The 23,077-nt window shown below is 36.9% G+C and overlaps 1 protein-coding gene across 15 annotated transcripts in view; it reads right to left on the bottom strand.

Moving 5' to 3' along the window:
• CD2AP (CD2 associated protein) overlaps window positions 1-23,077 on the bottom strand; it is a 156,531-nt gene that overhangs the window by 112,299 nt on the left and 21,155 nt on the right. For 9 of the 15 annotated variants that reach the window (XR_013534264.1, XR_013534261.1, XR_013534262.1 and 6 more), the window contains exon 2: window positions 12,115-12,275. Coding sequence is in view for 9 of the 15 variants with exons in the window: in XM_078369365.1 (XP_078225491.1) it covers window positions 12,115-12,275 (161 nt within the window). In the remaining 6 variants the exon portion in view is untranslated. Of the gene's footprint in view, window positions 1-4,994; window positions 5,049-12,114; window positions 12,276-23,077 lie in introns of all 15 variants that reach the window. The other 6 variants (XR_013534263.1, XR_013534260.1, XM_078369363.1 and 3 more) reach the window with 1 other exon arrangement.

Below are 23,077 nucleotides of genomic sequence, written 5' to 3'. Positions count from 1 at the left end.
AAAAATATTTTGTCAACCTTCTCTTTTGCTATGATTCCACTGACATTTCTCTGCTTTTTCCACAACTTTCTTGTAACAACTTTTTCCACCCTTCTAAAATTTACTACCTAATGCACCTTCTAAGGTATTCCTCCACCCCTGCTCCTTCCCAGCCTCCTCAGGCAATCAGACTCTGCACCCTTTTATATGAAATTCGGCAGTGAACAGAGTCCACCAATAATTATTAAATGTCTACAATTAGTCAATTGCTGTGTTAGGTTATCTTTTTTTTTTTTTTTTTTTTTTAAAGATGGGAGTTTCCTTCTTGTTGCCCAGGCCGAAGTGCAATGGCACAATCTTGGCTCACCCGCAACATCTGCCTCCAGGGTTTAAGCGATTCTCCTGCCTCAGCCTTCCAAGTAGCTAGGATCACAGGCATGCACCACCATGCCCAGCTACTTCTTTTTAGTAGAGACAGGGTTTCTTCATGTTGGTCAGGCTGGTCTCGATCTCCTGATCTCAGGTAATCCATCTGCCTCAGCCTCCCAAAGTGCTGAGATTACAGGTAAGATCCTTATCTTAAATCCCATGTGCTATTTTAACCTTCAGAAGCAAGTCATAACTATGTTTACTACCTTTCTTTGCCGAATGCAAATCCATTCTTCTATTTTAATGGTAACTAATATTTAACTTTTCCAGCTTAATCAACAACAGCTTAAAAACAGCTGATACTATGCCTTTTTTTTTTTTTCTAAGACAGAGCATTGCTCTGCCCCCACGCTGGAGTATAGTAATGTGATCTCAACTCACTGCAACCTCTGCCTCCCAGGTTCAAACTATTCTCCGCCTCAGCCTCCCAAGTAGCTAGGATTACAGATGCCCCCCACAATGCTCAGCTAATTTTTCCATATTTAGTAAAGATGAGGTTTTACTATGTTGGCCAAGCTGGTCTCAAACTCCTTACCTCAGGTTATCTGTCTACCTCAGCCTCCCAAAGTGCTGGGATCACAGGTGTAAGCCACTGTGCCCAACTTACTATGCCATTTCTAATAGAAAATAATTTTTATAATTATGAGTACTTACACTGGGTAAACCTTACTTATGAGCAAGATAAGCAACTGTTATGGATGTGATTACAAGCCTTACCATCTAGATTTTCCCTTAGAAAGACAGATTAGGTGCTTCTCTATTCTTCCTGCTAAATACAGTTTAAAGCTCTGGACCTTACATATGTAAAAAAATAAATAATCAAATTTTGAAATGAAGGCATAGCAGCCAAGGATAGCAAGTTCCTCAGAATCTGAGGGACGACATGGCAGCGAGTTCACTAATCTTTCTGCCTATATCCCAGCCTAGGTACTGGAGGAATCAGCAACCTAGAAATGCCAATGCAAGCAGAAGCAAAATAAAATAAAACAAGAAAAGTCTACCAGTGTTAGCCCCAGCCAAATGACCAGGAAAACAGGCAGCCTGGCAAGACAGAACTCTTAGACATAACCACTCTACTACAATCAAACACCAAACGGGGAATAAGAAACAAAAAACTGTAACACCATTCCTACCCATGGTAGCAATGACCAAGTAGGGAACCTAGATTTCCATTCTCACCAAGCTGTAATAAGACACCCCAATCACCACCGCAGATGCCATGTTTGCCCCCAACCACTGCCCACCAGAAGCATGGTTGCCAGAAAAGACCAAGTGTAAACAGCCCAGACTTTCCTCCACACCAGATGAAAACAAACCTTCTCCCTGCTGTCAAGTAGGCCATATGGAAAGCACTAATGAAGCATATCTGCCTCTCCAGTCAAGGTGGGTATCAATGGAAACCTAGTGGGGAGACCCTCCCCATTACTGTCAACAGAGACCAAGTGAGGCACTGGACTTTGAGGCAACTCATTTTACTTTTTTCGGCATAGATTCTCTCTTTAGGAAAATAAAGTTTACATTTAGACCCAAGGTCCTCAACCAGTATTAACTGTTCTAAATATTTTTAGCACTAGTACTTCTACCAGGACTTGAACACAAATCTTCAGCTTTTAATAATGAGGCCCCCAAGATGTCTGCTTTATCTCCTGTCTCAGTAACTGAAACAACTTTCCATAGTCAGTTTAGCCCCTTATCTATAATGAACAACTTTTTTTCCATTCCAAAGGAAAAAACAAAAATGATCATTTCCATGGACCATTTTTCTAAGTATAAGACTTCAGTTCCACAGAAAAGACCTAACAAAATTAGTTTTGCCCTAAGAAGTTAGAACTTATACTCAAATCCTAACACACTAAAATCTTTTTTACTATCTAGTTTAAGCAAATAGACTAATCAAGCTAACTACTAGTTCCACATTTTCTCATTTTAATTATTTTCTTTATTTTTCCACTTCCTTGAAAGCTATTAACTTCTTTTAAAAGGGCAATTAGAAAAGTTCTGCATCTTTTCCTGTTTTGTTGTTAATACTTGATTTAACAGTACCTGCCATATTACAGGCATCAAAAAAAACCTGATGACTAATTTAATAATTTAGGTGATTTTCTTCTCCAATTTCTCCTTTCAGATATAAATGGGCAGTTCTTGAGAAAGAAAATAAGAAGATGAAATAATAAATTCCACTATATATCTACAGGCAAGGAGTATACACACAAAATCTAACTGCTACCAACAATCCTAATAGGTGAGATTCCCTGCTTTGACACAGAAAGAAACCTCAGGCTCTAGAGTGAAGCATCTTCAGAAAGAACACACAACAGGTACTTGTGTGGATATAGTTGCAGGGGCACGGTGGTCAGAATAAGTCAAACAGAGGTCTACACATCCTGGTTCTAAAGGCCGTATTCCTGTCACAGTGCCAAGCTAACTTCTTCCCAAAGTAGCTCTAGTACAGTAGTTGGAAACCCAAACCATCACAGGCAGCCTACCTTTCCTAATGTCAGAGATCCTTCTCAAAGGGAATTCATTCCTTATGTATTCTGCATTCTTCAGTGTTCTATTGGCAAAACTTGTCAGAGATGTTATTCTAGACCACCCAACTTAAAGTACCAATGTCATTTTCCCGCTCCCCATCATTTTTTGTTCAAAGCACTTATGGGTATCAAAAATTAACTTTATCTTATTTGTTTATTCTTTTACATATTTGTCTGCCCCCCCATTAGAATATAAACTCATTAAAAAGGAGTGAACTTATCTGTGTTATTCACAGTTGTGTCCCTGTCACCTACAAAAAGTCCAAGTACAAGGAACCTCAGTAAATATTTGAACAAGTAAATGAGTGGCAAATAGATAAGAATAAAACGATTGAATTGGAATACCAAGAGGCAGAGTATAGGGAGGGATATGCCACAGTTCTACATCTCTTACTAAAAAATAGCACAACAGAGGGCACCTGAGAAATTCAGACTCTTATCAAGAATACTGAAGAGATCCACTATCTTAATAAAACTGAAAAGCCTGTCACAACTGTTGCAAAAAGGGACATGTGGTTGATTTTTTAAAAGGTTTACATCAACTAGAACATTCATACACTGGTGATGAAAATTTGAAATGTGACAATCACTTCAGAATACAGTTTTGCGGTTTCTTATATATCCCAGCAATCCCACTTCCAAGTATTACTCCAAAGAAATGAATATGTATGTTCACACAAAGAGGTATATATCAATGTTTATGACAGTTTTACCCATGATATCAAGAAACTGTAAACAATCTAAATGTCCATCTACAGGTAAAAAAAGGATAAAGACTGTAGTATGAAATGCTTCTTAGCAATAAAAAGAAACTAGTGCTACATTCCACATGGCTGAATCTCTAAAACGTCATACAGAGCAGAGGAAAGAAAAGACAATCATCATTAATTATATTAAATTCTTGTAAAGGCAAAACTAATCTAGAGTGACAAAAATCGTATCAGTGGTTGCCACTAGCTTGCAAGGCACAAATGCAATAGAACACAAACTTTTGCAGATAATGAATGTTCTAGTATCTTAATATTATGCTAGCTGCATAAGTTTGACCTATGTCAAAACTGACAGAACAAGACACTTAAAAATAGGTGTATTTTATTCTGTAAATCATAACTCAATATTCTGATTTTTAAAATTCAAATCTGATCATTTCACTGTTCTCTTTGAAGTCTCCCATTTTCCTGAGAATAAAGAGAGGGAAACCTCTGTAAAAACCCCAGTACATATACACATATAAACACACTTTAGGACACACATTCAACAACACTCCCCCCAACAACACCTAACAAAAAAGTTTTATAAAACAATATTTAACCATCTACCTGGGGGATAAACTGACATCTTCTATTCTACTTCATTCCAACCTATCTTATTTATGTAAAATGCTGCACACAACTCATTAAATTTAGTAAGCAGTTAACTCTGGACCAGGCGCTATCTACTAGATTAAATGCTTAATGCATCATCTTATTGGATACTCATAACACTATAAGATAAATACTATTAATATCCTTTTTTCAGCACATAGAGGTGGTGGTAAAAATCTCATAAATACTAAATAACCTACCCAGAGAGACAAAAGTCTGCCAGGCTCCAAAGTCTAAACACCTAAACCATATACCAGAATGACTATATCCATCAAAAGAAAGATCGAAAGATAATAAAGAACTATCATGAAGACTTGGCAACTGTTATTAGTCTGTCCCCATGTTGCTATAAAGAAGTATCTGAGGCTGGGTAATTTATTTAAAAAGAGGTTTAGGGCCAGGCACAGTGACTCATGGCTGCAATCCCAGCATTCTGGGAGGTCAAGGCAGGCATCAACTGAGCCTGGGAATTCAAGACCAGTCTAAGCAACATGGCAAACCCCCTCTGCACAAAAAGTAGAAAAAACATTAGCTACACAACTGTAGTTGCAGCTACTTGGCAGCCTGAAGTGAGAGGATCACTTTAGCCCTAAACCTAGAGGCTGCAGTGAGTCACAATAGCACCACTGCATTCCAGCCTGGGTGACAGAGGGAGAACCTGACTCAAAAAAGAGACATGTAATTGGCTCACAGTTCTGCAAGCATGGCTCCGGCATCTCTTCCTGATGAGGGCCTCAGGAAGCTTCTTACCACAGCAGAAGAAAGGGGAGCAGGTGCATCACATAGTGAGAGCAAGAACAAGAGAAAGAAGAGGGAGGTTCTAAATTCTTTTAAATAACCAGATCCCAAGTAAACTGGGTGAGAATTCATTTATTACCAAGGGCATGGTGCTAAATCATTCATGACAGATCTACTCCCATGATTCAATTATCTCCCACCAGGTCCCACCTCTTACATTAGGAATCACATTTCAACATGAGATTTGGAGGGGACAACTATCAGCAATTAACTCATACTGGCAGATATCAAAAACAACAGAACTGATATACACTGAAGTGCACTAAATATAAAACCATATGCTACGATCTAACTTTAATAAAGAATAAGTTAATTGTCCATGACTTTCCCATTTATATCTCAATTACTCTGAAAACTAAAAATCTCAGCCTCCACTGTCCTTTCCGTTTTCTAACTTTTTATAGGCAAACTAAAACATCATTTCTCAATCACACTGAAAAAAAATGGGAAGTATATAAATGAGAAATTTTTTTTATCTGGTGTCATCTCTATATATAATACTTTCTGTTCCAGTATTATTGCCCAATTCTAACCAATTCAGGATCTTCTCTCAACCCAAGTAAACAAGGAAGGCATCCATTACACATCATGAAAAGAACTTCATGAATACCAGTCAACACATATACTTGGTGTGACAGGCATTAGTAATGCTCACCAGTGTTTCTCATTCTACTTTCCTTTTGTATACACAATAAGATCATATTTTTCTGCCCCTTTGATGGTACACATGACCACATCATTGCTATGGCCAATGAAATGCAATCAAAAGTATTATGTACCACTTCCCCAGGGACGCATTTACAACTGGAACATAATTTTCTATGCTCTGTTGCTCTGTCCTCAAAAATTACAAAAGCAAAAATTGATAAGGACTTGCCACAAGACTAAAGCAGCCTAGAAGGTTGTGCTACCACATGAAAAGCAGCACAGAGACTTGGCTAGCTGGACCAAACAAACTTTGCATGAAAGGATATAGTCTTTCCTTGTGCTATGATGCCACTGAGATTTTGATGTTGGTACCACAATGTAAGCTATCCTGACTTATACAGTGAACTTCCTAATTTCCTTAAATTGTATAATAAAATCTTGGTTTTCAGCAAAATTTCTAGGGATGGAGGCAGAACACAATACCTAAACCATATACTACAAACAACTATGTATTTCAAGCCTAGCTTCATTTTCTAATTACCTTTATTTTTACTTTTTTCCCACATATTTGCATTCCATCTTTAGTCTTTGAAATTCCCTTATGTCAAATGTCTTCCTTCTGACATTTCTTGAGTTTAGTTTTAAAGAAAGAAATGTACTTCCATAAAATTGCAATTTGAGAAACAGTGACTTTTTTTTTTCATTTTCCAAGGTTAACTCTAAAAGTAATCAAAACACTTTTAATTTTATAATTCTAAGATCTTTCAACTATGCTGACGCTACTGGGAAATGTCAATGACTAGGATTCATATCACTTTGCCCTTACAGCCTCAAAAGCACAGGATGTTACAGAATGATCACATTTCTCTAATAACTAGCACATACCATGGATGCATTTATCATCTAAAAAGAGCCCTGACATTGGTCTGTCATAGCACTAACTACTATCAAGTCTTTAGCCCATATTACCAGCAAGACTTTGGGTAAGAATGATACATTCCCCATACCTAAATTTCACAGATGTGAGAATAAAGTGAGATAATATATGTGAACATGAAAATTATTCACACAGATATAAAGTGGTATTAGCCTATTACCTATCCCTTCATTTCCACTCTCAATGTAGCACTCTGATCTCTATTATAGTTTATAACTGCGACTCTCTTCTCTGGAAAAGCTTACCTTCTCATTGAGATTAATTTATTAAACAGTTTTAAATATCTTTAAACAATCTTCAAAATATATTGTAATCCCTACTTAACCCCATGCTTTCAGTCTTAAATCCCATTACTCCGCCATAAGAAAACATTCATTTGGCCAAAGTAATCTAATTATTTTTTACCATAAATTATGTAATACCTTTGCCACACCTACAATGCACTCAGTATTCCTCTAATCTTCTACCTTAAGTGCCAATTAAGTGCTACTTTTTTTTTTTTTTTTTTTAATCTGTCTCACTCTGTCACCCAGGCTGGAGTGCAATGGCGGGATCTTGGCTCACTGCAACCTCTGCCTCCCGGGTTGAAGAGATTCTCCTACCTCAGCCTCTTAAGTAGATGGAATTACAAGTGTGTGCCACCACACCCAACGAATTTTCGTATTTTTAGTAGAGACTGGGCTTCACCATGTTGACCAGGCTGGTCTCGAACTCCTGACCTCAGGTGATCCATCCACCTCAGCCTCCCAAAATGCTGGGATTACAAGTGTGAGCCACCCACTGCTTCTGGCCTAGTGTTACTTTTAATCCCCCTTCTGAAATATATTTTTTCAAAGTCTCTATAGCACCTATCATCTTTATCACATGTTTGCCATTCAGTCATAAAAGGCATTATATTTTAACCTGTTTTTCCAGTTATTTCCCCCAATAAAATAAATTGTGGGAAAGATTCTTTTCACCACACCCCAAAATATGTCATAGTCAACTGCTAAGCATTTGTTTACTGGAATGTGTTTATTTTGTTTTACCTCAATTACGAAGTAGCAACTCTGAAGGCAAAGTGCCAAATACAAACCAGCTAAGACACTGATACTGAATCAAAGTTATACCCACAAATAAATCTTTATTCTCTACTTTAGCCTAAAACATTGAAATTAAGAATGCAGTAATATCTGCTAAGTTAGTCTGGTTTCTCCTCAAATTTAGCTTACTTCTTAAACCTAACAAATTAATGAGGTATAGTTTATGATCTGTAGCTACAAAATAAAAATGACTTTAAAAAAATAAATAGATGAGGTAGACTATTCACTATTTTTCAAAGTGAAAAACATTTAATCATACTAAACACAAATTTCTATCCAGAAATATCACTTGGAATTTTTGTTTCAATTTATCCTTCTCCCCTGTGTATTTATTCAATCATTTATTTATATCAGTATGAACTCATGTATATTTACGATCTATTTTACAGAATAATCAAACACTAGATTGTTTTTTAAAAACTTTCTCTTTTTTTGTCTCAGTTTCATTCTTGTTGCTCAGGCTGGAGTGCAACAGCGCATCCTTGGCTCACTGTAACCTCCGCCTCCTGGGTTCAAGTGATTCTCCTGCCTCAGCCTCCCAAGTAGCTGGGACTACAGGCATGCACCACCATGCCCAGGGAATTTTTTGCATTTTTAGTAGAGACGGGGTTTCACCATGTAGGCCAGGATGGTCTCGATCTCTTGACCTCATGATCCACTGGCCTCAGCCTCCCAAAGTGCTGGGATTACAGGCATGAGCCACTGCACCCAGTGTACCTCAAACTGTACCCTTGTAAGACAGCAAATTTAATCAATATTGTGTGCCTTCTAACTGTTCCACCAACTGGTCATTTCCTATCCTTTCCTTCTCTTCAGAGCTCCCTATTCCCTGAGACGAAATGATATTAAAATTCGACTAATAACCCTACAACAGCCTCTAGTATTCAAGTGAAAGAAGAATCACACATCTCTGACTTTAATCAAAAGCTAGAAATGACTAACTTAGTGAGGAAGTAAGGTTGAAAGCTGAGGTAAGCCAAAAGCTAGGTTTTTGCACCAAACAGCCACGCTGCAAATACAAAGACTAAGTTCTTGAAGGAAATATAAAAGTGCTACTCCAGTGAACACACGAATGATAAGAAAGTGTAACAGTCTTATTGCTGATACGAAGAAAATTTGAGGCCAAGCGTGGTGGCTCACACCTGTAATCCTTGCACTTTGGGAGGCCAAGACAAGAGGATCACCTGAAGTCAAGAGTTCAAAACCAGCCTGGCAAACATGGTAAACCCTGTCACTACTACAAATATAAAATTTAGCCGGGCGTGGTGGCAGGCACCTGTAATCCCAGCTATTCAGGAGGCTGGGCAGGAGACTCACTTGAACCCAGGTGGCAGAGGTTGCAGTGAACCAAGATCGTGCCACTGCACTCCACCCTGGGTGACAGAGCAAGACTCCAACTCAAAAAAAAAAAAAAAAGGGAAAGTTTGAGTCATTAGACAGAAGATCAAACCAGGGACAAGTTCTCCTTAAGCTAAAACCTAATCTAGAACAAGGTCCTAAGACTCTTCAACTCTATGAATACAGAGAGGTCAGAAAGTTACAGAAGAAAAGTTTGAAGCTAGCAGAGACTGGTTCATGAGGTTCAAGGAAAGAAGCCATTTCTACAACATAAAAGTGTAAGATGAAACAGGCAGTGCTGACAGAGAAGCTGCAGCAAGTTAACCAGATCTAACTAAGATCACCGATGAAAGTGGCTACATGAAACAGATTTTCAATGGAGATGAAACCTTCTATTGGAAAAAGGTGCCACCTAGGACTTTCATAATTAGAAAGAAGTCAAATCCTAGCTTCAAATCTTCAAAGGACAGGCTGACTCTTGCTAGGGGCTAATGCAGCTGGTACTTTAAGTGGAAGTCAATTCTTATTCACCATTCTGAGAATCCTAGGATCCCTAAGAATTATGCTAAATCTATTCTTCCTATGCTCTATAAATGGAAAAACAAAGCCTAGATGACAGCACATCCATTTATAGCATAGTTTACTGAGTACTTTAAGCCCACTGTTGAGACCTACTGCAGAAAGAAAGATTCTTTTCAAAATTGATGATGCATCTAATCACCCAAGAGCTCTGTTGGAAATATACACAAGGAGGTGAATGCTGTTTTCATGCCTGCTAACATAATATTATTTTGCAGCCCACTGATCAAGGAGTATTTCAACTTTTAAGTATTCCTACTTAAGAAGGCTATTGCTGCCACAAATAGTGAGTCTTCTGCTCAATCTGGGCAAAGTAAATTGAAACCCTTCTGGAATGATTTCTAGAGTCACCATTCTAGATGCCATCAAGAACATCTATGATTCATGAGAGGAGGTCAAAATATCAACATTAATGGGAGTTTGGAAGAAACTGATAACAACCCTAAAGGATGACTTTGAAGGGTTCAAGCCTAAGTGGAGGAAGTAACTATAGATGTGGTAAAAATAGAGAACTAGAATTAGAAGTGGAACATGAAGATGTGGCTGAATTACTGCAACATTGTGATAAAATTTGAAGAGATGAGGAGTTGTTTCTTACTGATGAGCAAAGAAAGTGGCTTCTTGAGATGGAATCTACTCCTGGTGAAGATGCTATGAATATTGTTGAAACAACAACAAAAAATTCAAAATATTACATAAACTTCCTTGACAAACCAGAAGGAGGGTTTCAAAGAACTGACTACAACTTGAAAGAAGATCTACTGCAATTAAAATGCTATCAAACAGTGTCACATGCTACAGGGAAATATTTCATTAAATGAGCAAACTGATGTGGCAAACTTCATTGTTGACTTATCTTAAGAAACTGCTACAGCCACTCCAGCCTTCAGCAACCACTAACTCGACGGTCATGAACACTGAGGCAAGAACCTCCACCAGCAAAAAGATGGTGACTCACTGAAGGCTCAGATGATTGTAAGCAATTTTTAGCAATATTTTTAAATTAATGTATCCACATTGCTTTTTTTATATAATGCTATTGCATTCTTAATACAATAAAGTATAAACATAATTTTTACATCACTGAGAAATCAAAACATTCACGTGACTCACTTTATTGAGATATCTAGTCTATTGTGACATTTGCTCTACTGTGGCGGTTTGGAATGGAACCCGCAATATCTCCAAGGTACCCCTATAGCAGAATAAAATACAGTCAGCCCTCCATATCCGCAAGCTCCTCAACTGTGGACTGGTCAACTGAGATACTGCATAACAACTATTTACTGGATTAGGTATTATAAGTAACCTAGAGACCATTTAAAGTATATGGGACAATGTGCATAGGTTATATGCAAATACTATGTCATTTTATGTAACAGATCTGAGCACCTGCAGATTTTGGTATACACAGCTGTTCCTAGACACTGAGAGATTGTGAACTGTATGTATTCATACTTGGAGGTGAAACTACAACTAAAATAAACACAAGTTTATTCAGAAAATAAATAATACCTATATATCCATGCTGTGCAGGGGGTATTCTGCTAAACAACTACTGTCCAAGAGCTGGAAAACCAAATGAGACACACACTCTACCCTTCCTAGAAGAACTCATAATCTAATGAGGCCAGAAAATGAGGCTCAATGTAAGAAAACTAATACATAGAAAACAAGACAATTGTAAGTGATATGTAAATACACAAATATCTTTTACTTTTTCTTTACTTATCTAAACTGCTGAGAATTTTATAAGTTTTAAACTGATAAAAGAATCCTAAAGACTGTTTTCTGGCATATGTCACTAGAATATTTACTAAAAAAGGAATGTTTGGTAGTAGCTGAAGAAGAGAGTTTGGCAGATAACTGCTGCAATGCTGAACACAAAAAGTATGATCGAATACATTTTGTTATTAGAAAAGCAACAAAATACAATGAAAAGACCAGTGAGGCTACTGTCCCAGGCTTCAGTTCAAAGTTGGTCTTCTTAGCTATCCACCAGTGGACAAAATCACTTATTCTCTTAATCAAAATGTCAAGATACTTAAAATGCAGCTATTATACGTGTAACTATTTCACAAGAATACTGTAAGCTCAAATGAGAATATATACAGCAAGCCTGTTTCATAAATTACTAAGTGCCACCCAAATGAAAACTATTATTTATTTTAAAACAATCGGTAATCAGGAAGATACGCACAAACATATACAAGCACATATACACAAATATATACATAAAGCATTACTATCCAGCAGGACACAGAACAACAATGATATCCATTATAGAGGTACCTGAACTCTATTTTCTTGAATGCTATGGAGAAAACATTTATCTAAAACATTTTAATTTTAAAAGTATATCTGTTTCTTAACATTTAAAGATTAAATTCTATGAAGCAACAGCCAGAAATTTAACTGAAAATACTTACCTTAACAAAATTATCAGGGAACATCCCTCTTCTCCCATTTAGTTCTCCTTCTAGCCATCCTTCCTCCTGTAGCTTTTTCACATTCCTGATGATTTCTCCAACTCGAATAGTTAATTCATCATCATGTACAGCATCATAGTCATACTCCACAATATAGTCAACTAATAAAGGAAGAAAAACGAAATGGCTAAAATCTAATTCATAAAATACTATAAACTATATTAATAAACTTTAAGAGATTTGTTTAGCAATAATATTTAATACTACAAAGACATCAGCACAGCTTATTTCAATCACTTTAAATATTTGGCTACCTCGGCAAATTTCTTGAATACTTTGGTATAGCATACAACACAACTATTAAGTGGGAGCCTCAAAAGAAAAATAATGCATAATTCATGCCATCAGACACTCTTACAATCACATGCATACCCTATGTAGCAGACAGACTCTGAGGTGGTCTCCATGATCCCCACTTCCTAGCATACATGTCCTTATATAATTCTCTCTTTAAGTGCTAATGTGACCTGTGATTGACTTCTAACCAAAAAAATGTGACAGCAGGGCATAATGTCTCACGCCTGTAATCCTAGCACTTTGGGAGACCAAGGCAGACTGATCGCTTAAATTGAGAAGTTCGAGACCAGCCTGGTCAACATGACAAAACCATCTCTAGAAAAATACAAAAACTCTAGCCAGACATGGTAGTATGCACCTGTAGTCCCAGCCACTTGGGAGGCTAAGGTGGGGACATTTTTTGACCGAGAAGGTTGAGGCATCAGTGAGCGAAGACTGAACCACTGTACTCCAGCCTGGGCAAACGACTCAAAAAAAAAAGATGACGACAAAGACAATGAATTGCACATTATTACATAAGACTGTAATGTCCACCTTAATAGGAGACTTTTTCCCTTGCTGGCTTTGAAGACACAAGCTGCTATGCTGTAAGCTATCCTATGGAGAGGGCCACAAGCAACTTAAGGGTCTCTGACTGACATGAAAAAACTGAGGCCCAACTTCAACAACCCAAAAGTAAATGAATAATAAGAACAAACACATGAGCTTGGAAGCAGATCCTTCCCCAGTAGAGCCCCAAATGTGAACCCAACCCTGGCCAACATCTTCACTGCATCCTTGCAGAGGACCCAGCTGGCCATGCCCAGATTCTTAAACCATAGAAACTATTAGATAATAAATATATATAGTTCTAAACTACTAAGTTTGTGTTACTACTTTATGTAAAAAAAACAGAAAACAAACTCTAAAATGAAAATCAATATGTATTTATTTTACCTCTTTTAATAAGAGGATCTTAGATTACAGGATCACATATGCATATTAATATTTTACAAGGTTCAATTTTTAAAAAGCAGTAACAGCTTTCCTGCTCCAGACAGCAGACTAGCCATATCTCCATTCATCTTTTCTTCCTCCTACAAGACTGATTAAAACACACACACACACACACACACACACACACACAGACACACCCCAACCAGACTAACAATCACAACCACCACCAAAAAAAAAAAAAAACAAAAGTGAGTGTGGCCAGACACTGTTGTTTGTTAAACCGAGAGCCATTCGCACATTGCCCATTCCCCTCCTTCCTTTCTAATAGAACCTTAATTTTGTTCAGTATTTTGAAACCCTGTATTTTACAGGCGAAGATTCTCTCGGCCCCAGGGAGTTACATCTTCACTAGTCTAAATCTGTACTTCTCAGATACTAAGTATAATCAGGTCATCTGAAAAATCTTGTGTTTAAATGCCAACTCTGGTCGAGTAGGTGCCAGGATATCTAATTGTCAAAGAAGCAAAGGTCTAGAGATAGCCTATTTATAGCAATCTTAATCACATAAAATTAAACATACACAGCGAATGGTTTTCAAGTAAGCATGGGATGAATGAATTCTTTTTACTTTTTATTTTTTAATAAAAATGTTTTTATATTGCTCAGCTATATAAAATATAATTTTTTATATTGCAGCTATATTGCTCAGCCTGCTCTCAAACTCCTGGGCTCAAGTGATCCTCCCACCTGGACCTCCCAAAGTGCTAGGATTACAGGTGTGAGCCACCATGCTCAGCCTGAGGTGAATGAATCCTAACTGTCTTCTGGGAAAGTTTTATTTGAACTTAAAAACAAAACACAAGGAAGAAATGGCCTCCTGCGGACTCTGAGTGTTCTTTAATGAGAATTTGATACCCATAATTGCTATAACCACTTGAGAAAAATAGTAGACAACCAATTAACATGGAAAAGAAAAAAGATAAAAATAACCTGGATCTTTGCAGGATTCATCAAACTGCTAGATTAACCAACCTATAACTATAATTCCTTCAGATTTGTTACATGAAGTAGTTTTTTAACTTTTAAATAAATTTTAGACAGGATTTCTATTTGCAGCTGAAAACATCCCAACGTAAGGGACCCAGCAAGAAATTTAAACAAATGTGGATGCACAGCTGATAAAGCCAAGAAGAGGAAGCCTAGAGAACTTAAGGGAGCTATCAATGAGATACCAAACTGCTCTATAGACCTCAAAAACACCAGAAATTCAGAAAATGTAGACTCAACATGAAATGCATGCAGGGCTGAAATAGGGAAATTACTCAATCTCTAAATCAACCACAATAATTCAATCAGTAATATGCTAAGTAGCATGGCATTTTCCTTCCAAGGCAAAAAACTGAAGGATTAATCTACAAGAAAAAAAATAGGTTGGGGAAATTAGTACAGCTATTATGGATGAATGCTGGTTTCTCAGAGCAATGAATACTGAGAAATGCAGAGAACTCCAAAGCAATGGGCAGTTCTTGACCTGATAATTGAAAAAAAAAAACTCTTAACTCCTGTCAGGCATGGTGGCTCATGCCTATAATTCCAGCACTTGGAGAGGTTGAGGCAGGCAGATCATGAGGTCAGGAGATCAAGACCAGCATGGCCAATATGGTGAAACCCTGTCTCTTTTGTATTTTTGTAAAAATACAAAAAATTAGCCAGGCATGGTGGCGTACACCAGTCCCAACTACTCAGGAGGCTGAGGCAGAAGAATCACTTGAAGCCAGGAGGCGGAGTTTGCAGTGAGCCCAGATCACGCCACTGTACTCCACTCCAGCCTAGGTGACAGAGTGAGACTCCACCTCAAAGAAAAAACCACCTCTTAACTCTTACCCATATAAACAGAGTTCCAAATTCGCTTTTTATTCATTATTTACTCTCAAAATGAGCAAAGGATAACTGAAAAACTAAAGTTACGAGGCGGCGGGGGGGGGGGAGTAACAAAAGAGATGAGAGAATGTTTACATTCAGGGAGACTAATCAAATTGTAAATATATGAGGGGTAATGGGAGTCAAGTTTCTCTGTGTCAGAAAAAGGAGTTGCAAACATATATGAGAAAAGCTACTTTCAATCCATTTCAATATTGAATTGTAATGAGCAGTATCAGCATGAAGTCAACAGTTTTCAATACATAGTCATGGAGAAATAAATAGATATAAATATACGTATAGGTAGATACACATATACTCATCACACACACACACACACACACACACACACACACACACACACCCAAGCTCTGTACAATGAATGGGCCTGAAACCAGCAATATTCCAATGGCAATGAGCAAACCAAATGCCAAGACTTCATAAATACCACCTACTACTAAAAGGAAACAGGAAACTTTAGGAAAATGGCCAATTCCAGGGCTAGACAGGAAAAGTATAAGATTAGACTGGAACATTTTGTCGTGCCAGAAAATAAGGAAGTTGTCAAAGAAATGTAGTAGTAACAAACTGGTCCAGAGAAGTGATATCAAAAGGGCTCTTACTGGCCAAATCAGAACATTTTGAGCATCAAAATAATGAAATTAAAAGAATATACCCCACTGAATAAAATAAGCCATGAGTCCATACAGATTATAAATCAATATTAATTTCTTAAATGTTATGGTTGTATTGCGATATGGTCCTGGTTTATAGAAAATACACTCTAAAATACTTGGATAAAAGGTATCAGGAAAAAATTATTTGTACCATACATATAACATTTCTACAACTTAGTGATTATTTCAAGATAAAAAAGTTAAAATATATGCACAAATGTGTATCCTCAAGAGATGTAAAGTTTCTAAACTAAAAGAATGCCATAAAATAAGAAGTGAGAATATTAAAATGTTTAAAGTTTATGTCTTCCAAAATATTTTGCTGTTTTTTTGATGAGGTGGAGACAAATCCAAGAAAATGTTACATAACAGTTAAAACAAAAGCACAAAGAAAAATATGAAAATAAGAAAAAGATACAATCAATCCAATATCCAATTAACAGAATTTCAAGGAGGGGGGAAAAATAGGGAATTAACCATGAAATAATATAAGAAAATAATCCTAAAACAATCTTCTAATAGAAACAGGTCTGTGTGAATGTAATGAAATAATAAAATGTTAAAAGTGTTCATATTGGGTAAAATTTCACAATAACAATAAATAGATCCTAGAAAGCCTACAGGAACTAAAAATTTCATGTACAAAAGATTGAGAATCATTTTGGAAAACTTCTCATTGGCAATACTGGATTCTAGAAGAAGAAAAATTAAAAATCACTGAAGTATTAAAGGAAAATTAATTGCATACTCTGCCGAATCAGCACACAGGCATAGGATACATTTTCACACATGCAACAATAAAGAAAATTAACTCCCACATATGAAATTACATGTTATACAGCAAAATTAAAATATGAATCAAAACAGAGGAAGATATGAAATCCAAAAAACAGTGGCGTCAACCTCAGAATAAAATAAGTGCTAAATTAACTGTGCAACAAATCTAAGGAACAAACAGTATAGACTAAATGGAGAGAAAAAGTTCTAGGAGGTATCTGAGGGCAAAACAGCATGGGGTACAAACTATGAAACTGTATACTATCCTTACAAATCTGGAACTCAGAGACAAGAAAGTCAGTTAAGGACAAAAAAACTAAAGATGATTAGAAACTTTTAGAAAGGCAAAGAACTGTATAATGCTGAAAATATAACTGGCTGGGTGCAGTTGCAGCTCACACCTGTAATCCCAATACTTTGGGAGGTTGAGGTCGGTGGCCTCTTGAGCCCAGGAGTTCAAGACCAGCCTGGGCAACATGGCAACCTCCATTTCTACAAAAAAATACCAGGAAAAAAAAGAAGTAGTCGGAAGCAGTGATACGCGCCTATAGTTCAAGCTACCTGGAAAGCTGAAGTGAGAGGATGGCTTGAGTCAGAGAATGGCTTGAGCCCAGAAGGCGGAGGTTGAAATGAGCAGAGATCTTACCACTGCATTCCTCTGGGCAACAGAGCAAGACATAAAGGACAGAATGGAAAAGGAAAAGGGAAGGTGAAGAGGAAGGAAAACAAAAAAAAGGAAAACTGTAATCATCATATATACTACTTGGTTTCACATTAAAAATAATACTACATGGTCATAATAATGTGAAAGTGACTATTTTAACTTTGATAATCCAATTATTGTATAGCAAAACAAAGGAACTAAATTACAGTTGTAGAACAATATAAATGTTAACAGTCTTGATATTATAAAGGATAGTAATTCTTAAAAAGAACTGAGAGAGGGAGGTTGGTAAAGGAACAAATATCGTTATCATACAAAGTACTAAGTCCACAAATACTCTTATTAGTTGCTAGAAAAAAAAATAAAAGTACAAACCCTTAATATGTCTGAATATAGAGAAAACATGTGAGATTATAAATAAGGAAGCTAACTCTTTTCAAGTTAAAAATAAACCAAAATCAAATAAATTTCATATTGAAAAATATGAAAACCAAAAAATTAAAGCAGATAGATTTAGACAATGGTTTCCCTATGGAAAATGAGAATAGGAGCAGAGAATAATAAGGCAAGGAAATTGTGTTTATCACTCTAAGTCATTTAATATTTTTTATATTTTCATATCATGTGCAGGAATTACTTTGGTAAGATTTTGAAGCAGTAAATATTAAATATTAAATATTGAACAAGTTGGCTTGTTCAATATTATAGCAAAAAATTTTTATAAAACCACATAACTGCATATATGTGTGATAATTAAGAAGTTCACTGAGTCAAAGAAAATGTATTTAATTTCCCTTAGAGAAAATACCATAGGGTAAATAGGATTGAATTCCCTGCTCTTTTAAACTTATTCATAATTAAGTTTGTAATAGTAAACTGCAAAAAGTAAAAGACAAAGGGAAAAAAACTCAAAAACAAAAAGGTCATCAAAGAAGCAACATTTAGACTAATGTGTGACTTAGCAGCAACAATGGAAGCCAGAAGGCAGCAGACTAGTATCTTAAATATAAAAAAGAAAATAACTACAAATCTTAAAACTCTCTATACCCAAGAAAACATTTTTAATAAAATGAAGAAAAAATAAAGACAGTTCTGACAAAGCAGAAGCGGGACTTCGCTACACTAAAAGAAAACTCTGATGGATGGTCTCAGAGTAGAGCAAAGGAAATAAAAAAGATTCAATATGATGTATCAGCAATACAGAAAGGAAAGCAAAAACAAAAGTAGTAAGTATATAGGTATACAAACACTGAATTAAAAATAAAAACAGTAACATCATATAGGAAATTAAAAATATAGAAAGATTAAAATAACAGAACCAGTAACAATGTTGAGGAGTTAAAGCTGTTCCAAGATCCTTATATGGTATAAGAGAGTAAAGTTATTAACATTAGATTTTTATAAGTTGAGAATGCATGTAGTAACCACTAAAATAACAGAAAAAGCATTAAAATGCCAAACATTGTGAGAGGAAGAATAAACAAACTTTTAAAATACTCAACTGGCAGTTTCAGCTCCAACATGTAAAAAGCTTTAAAGTCATCATTCCCACCCTTACAGCAAGAAAAAGGCTAAACCAACTGAATATCAATTAATTTCCTTGGACCCATTAGAAAATTGAGGATACAGAGCAAACCACCACCTAAAGATACAGAAAGGCAGGTAAAGCCAGTCAGTCACCACCAAGATCTATTTATTACCTAGATTAGAAACTGCTGGAGCCATAAATTAGCAGGAATGGTATTAGTCTCCTAGAGCAGTTATAACAAACCACCACAAAGTGCGTATGTTGAAAGAAGAGAAATTTATTCTCTTCTTTACGGAGGGCAGAGGGAAAAATCAAGGTATCAGCAGGGTTGGTTCTTTCTGAAGACTGAAGAATCACTCAATTCCCCATCTGGTTTCTGGTGGCTGCCAGCAATCTTTAGCATTCCTTTGTTTACATAATTCAAATCTCTGCCTCTTCTTGACATGACATGTCCGCTGTTATGTGTCCATCTCAAATCTCCCCCTCTCCTTACTCTTTTCCTGGTACGCCAATCTTCAATTATTAAGGATTTCCTCATCTTAAAATCCTTAATTGCATTTGAAAAGACCTTCCCCTTCTCCCTCCCTCCCTCTCCCCACAGCCCCCCCCCCCCCCCCCCCCGCCCCTACCCCCTACCCCCTCATCCCCGCCTCTTTCAAGGCAAGGTCTTACTCTGCCACCCAAGCTGAAGTGCATGGAGTAATTTCAGTTCACTGCCACCCACCCCTCCCAGGTTCAAGTGATCCTCCCACCTCAATCTGAGTAGCTGGGACTACAGGGGTGCACCACCACGCCTGGCTAATGTTTTGAAATTTTTTATAGAGACATGGTCTCATTATATTGCCCAGACTTGTCTCAAGTGATCCTCCTACTGTGGCCCCCCAAAGTACTAAGACTACAGGTGTGAGCCACCATGCCCAGCAAACTATTTCTACATAATGTAACATTTACACACACGAAGGGTTAAGACTGAGACATACCTTTTTTGGGGACAAAGATTCAATCCAGTACAAACACTTAAATTGTAATTTTGATGACTGTTGGAGGCTGACTGTGGAACAGCATGAAAGTGGGAAACTCCCAAGGGACTGCTGTCCTATAGGAGAGTCCCCACACTTTATGGGTTTTATGGTACTGCCAGATTATCACAGTGAAGAGCCAAGAAGGATCCCCTTATAGTTCTGGCAAGGAGGAAAAGAAAAGTAACCACTGTGAAATACAACCTGAGTATTCTCTGTAACAAAGGCCTACACTCCAGGGGAAAGACTGCCAGAGGCTTTATATCACCTAGGAAGGGGAATTTGCCTAATTCTAGTCCACTCCACAGCTCCAAGACGTCAACCCACAAAAAAACAGATTTAATTATTAAGATTATAGCATACTTCCCCTCTCCCACATGCTACCACCACTTCAATGAGGCTCCAGTATTTACAGCTGAAAGAGCTGCAAGATGCAGATTCTATCTGAGAAAGAGTTCTTAGGGAAACCCAAAGAAAGCAAGGAAGACAAAAACAAATACACGACAGGAATGTGAACCCTCTGGCACCTACAGCTAGAGCAAACATTAAACACAGTCCAACTCCTAGGCAGATAAATATAAAGCCTCACACTAAAGATTTAACTACTATTACCTAATATATCATTTCCAGCCTTTGAAAAATTTCAAGTCATGCTAAAAAGGCAAGAAAAAGCAAGTCTAAAGAGAAAGCAAGCATTTGAACCAGACTCAGATATAAGACTTTTTTTTAAATTATCAGATAGCAAATGTAAAATAACTATATTAATATGTTAAGGGTAATATTATAAAAACCTAACAACATGCAAGAAAAAATGAATATGGTAAGCACATAGAAACTCTAGAAAAGAAACAGAAGGAAAATTGGGACTCAAAAACACTATAACAAATAATCAATACCACTGATGCATTCATCAGTGTACTATACATAGCCAAGGAAAGAATCTGTACGCTTGAAGAGGGGTCAAAAGAAATCTCCCAAACTGAAATGCAAAGAGAAAAAGAATTATAAACAACAAAACAAACAAACAAAGAACCGCAGGACAGAACATCCAAGAACTGTGAAAAATTTCAAAAGGTATAAACACACATAATTGGAATTCCAGAAGGAGGAGGAGAAACAGAGCAGAGGAAATATATGAAATAATAATGGCTGAGAATTTTCAAAACTAAGGTACACCAAACCACACATCTGGAAAACTAAGAGCACAAAAGACAAAGAAAACCTTGAAAGAAGCCATCACAAACTAACACCCTACCTATTGAGGAACACGGATAAAAATAACAGCAGGCTTCTCATTAGAAAACATGAAGGCAAGAAAGGATGGAATGAAATATTTAAAACATTGAAAAAAAAAAACCTAGAAATCTGTATCTAGTAAAATTATTCTGCAAAGGGAAAGAGAAATAAAGACTTTTTCAAACAAAAACAAGAATTCATTGCCAACAGACCCACAATGAAAGAAATGTTAAAGGAAGTTCTTCAGAGAAAATAAGATAATATAGGTCAGAAATGCAAATCAATATGGAGAAGGAGCATTGAATAAATGAAGATAAAACAAAATATTTTTTATTCTTAATTAATCTAAAAGATAACTGCTTAAAAGTCATAATAGTAACCATGTATTGCATGATTATAGTATATGAATAGGTGAAATTAATGAATGTTTTAAGGGACAATAAGGAATACTCTATGGTACCAACTCTACACATGAAGTGTTGCAGTGTTACTTAGAGCTGAATTTGGCCGGGCGCAGGTGGCTCACACCTGTAATCCCAGCACTCTGGGAGTCTGAGGTGGGTGGATCATGAGGTCAGGAGTTCAAGAGCAGCCTGACCAACACAGTGAAACCCCGTCTCTACTAAAACTACAAAAAAATTAGCCGGGCACGGTGGCAGGCATCTGTGATCCCAGCTACTTTGGAGGCTAAGGCAAGGAGAATCACTTGAACCTGGGAGGCAGAGGTTGCAGGCGCCACTGCACTCCCGCCTGGGCGACAGTACGAGACTGTCTCAAAAAAAAAAAAAAAAGCTGAATTTAACATTAGTTATAAATATATACCGCAAGCACTAAAAATAAAAATTAAGTATAATTGAAATGTTAAAAGAGGACATAAATGGAATCTCATAAAATGCTCAGAGAAAACAAAAAATGGGGGAAAAAAATAAATGCAACCAAAAACTGTTATTTGAAAACATCAATAAATCTCTAGAAAGAATGACCGGGGGGGGGGGGGGGGGGGGGAGGGCGGAATAAAACCAGAAGGCCCAAATTATCAGTATCAGGAATAAAAGAGGAAATATCTCTACAGACCTTACATTCATTAAAATAATAAGGAAAAACCATAAACAAGAATATACACATAGAGGCCAGGCACAGTAGCTCACACCTGTAATCCCAGTTAGGATAATCTGAGGCCAGGAGTTCAAGACCAGCCTGGGTAACATAGCAAGATACTGTCTCTACAAAAAATAAAAATAGCCATGCATGGGGCAGCACCTATAGTCCTAGCTACTTAGGAGCCTGACAGGGAAGGATCACTTGAACCCAGGAGTTCGAGGTTGCAGTGAGCTACCATCACACATTTACACTCCAGTCTAGGCAACAGAGCAAGACCCTGTCTAAAAAAGAATACCTCAAAGGTTTGTTACTTTGTTACTTTGAGATAACCTGAACAACTACATATTGAGTCTGTACTTCTAAATCCTCCAAAAAGATAAATCTCCAGGGCCAGATAATTTCACCAGCAAATACAACCAAGTATTTTAAAACATACCAATTCTACAAAGCAAGATGCCACTACACATCTATTAAAATAGCTAAAAGATACAAGGCTATAAAGCAATTGGAATTCCAATTTACTGCTGGTGACAATACAAACTGATATAGACACTCAGAAAACCCATTAGGCAGTTTTTTATAAAGTTAAACATACATTTCCCATATGACCCAGCAATCTCCCACCCAGCTATACTTAGTTCACATAAAAACCTATACTTAAATGTTTATGGCAGCAATTAACTGCCAAAACTAGAAAGACCTAAATGTCCTTCAACTGATAAAGAACTGGTATATTCATACAATGAAA

The sequence above is a fragment of the Callithrix jacchus genome, chromosome 4 (assembly GCF_049354715.1).
Source record: "Callithrix jacchus isolate 240 chromosome 4, calJac240_pri, whole genome shotgun sequence".
Lineage (NCBI taxonomy): Eukaryota > Metazoa > Chordata > Mammalia > Primates > Cebidae > Callithrix > Callithrix jacchus.
Note: the sequence above shows the minus strand (reverse complement) of the source record. Positions and strands in the feature narration are given on the sequence as shown.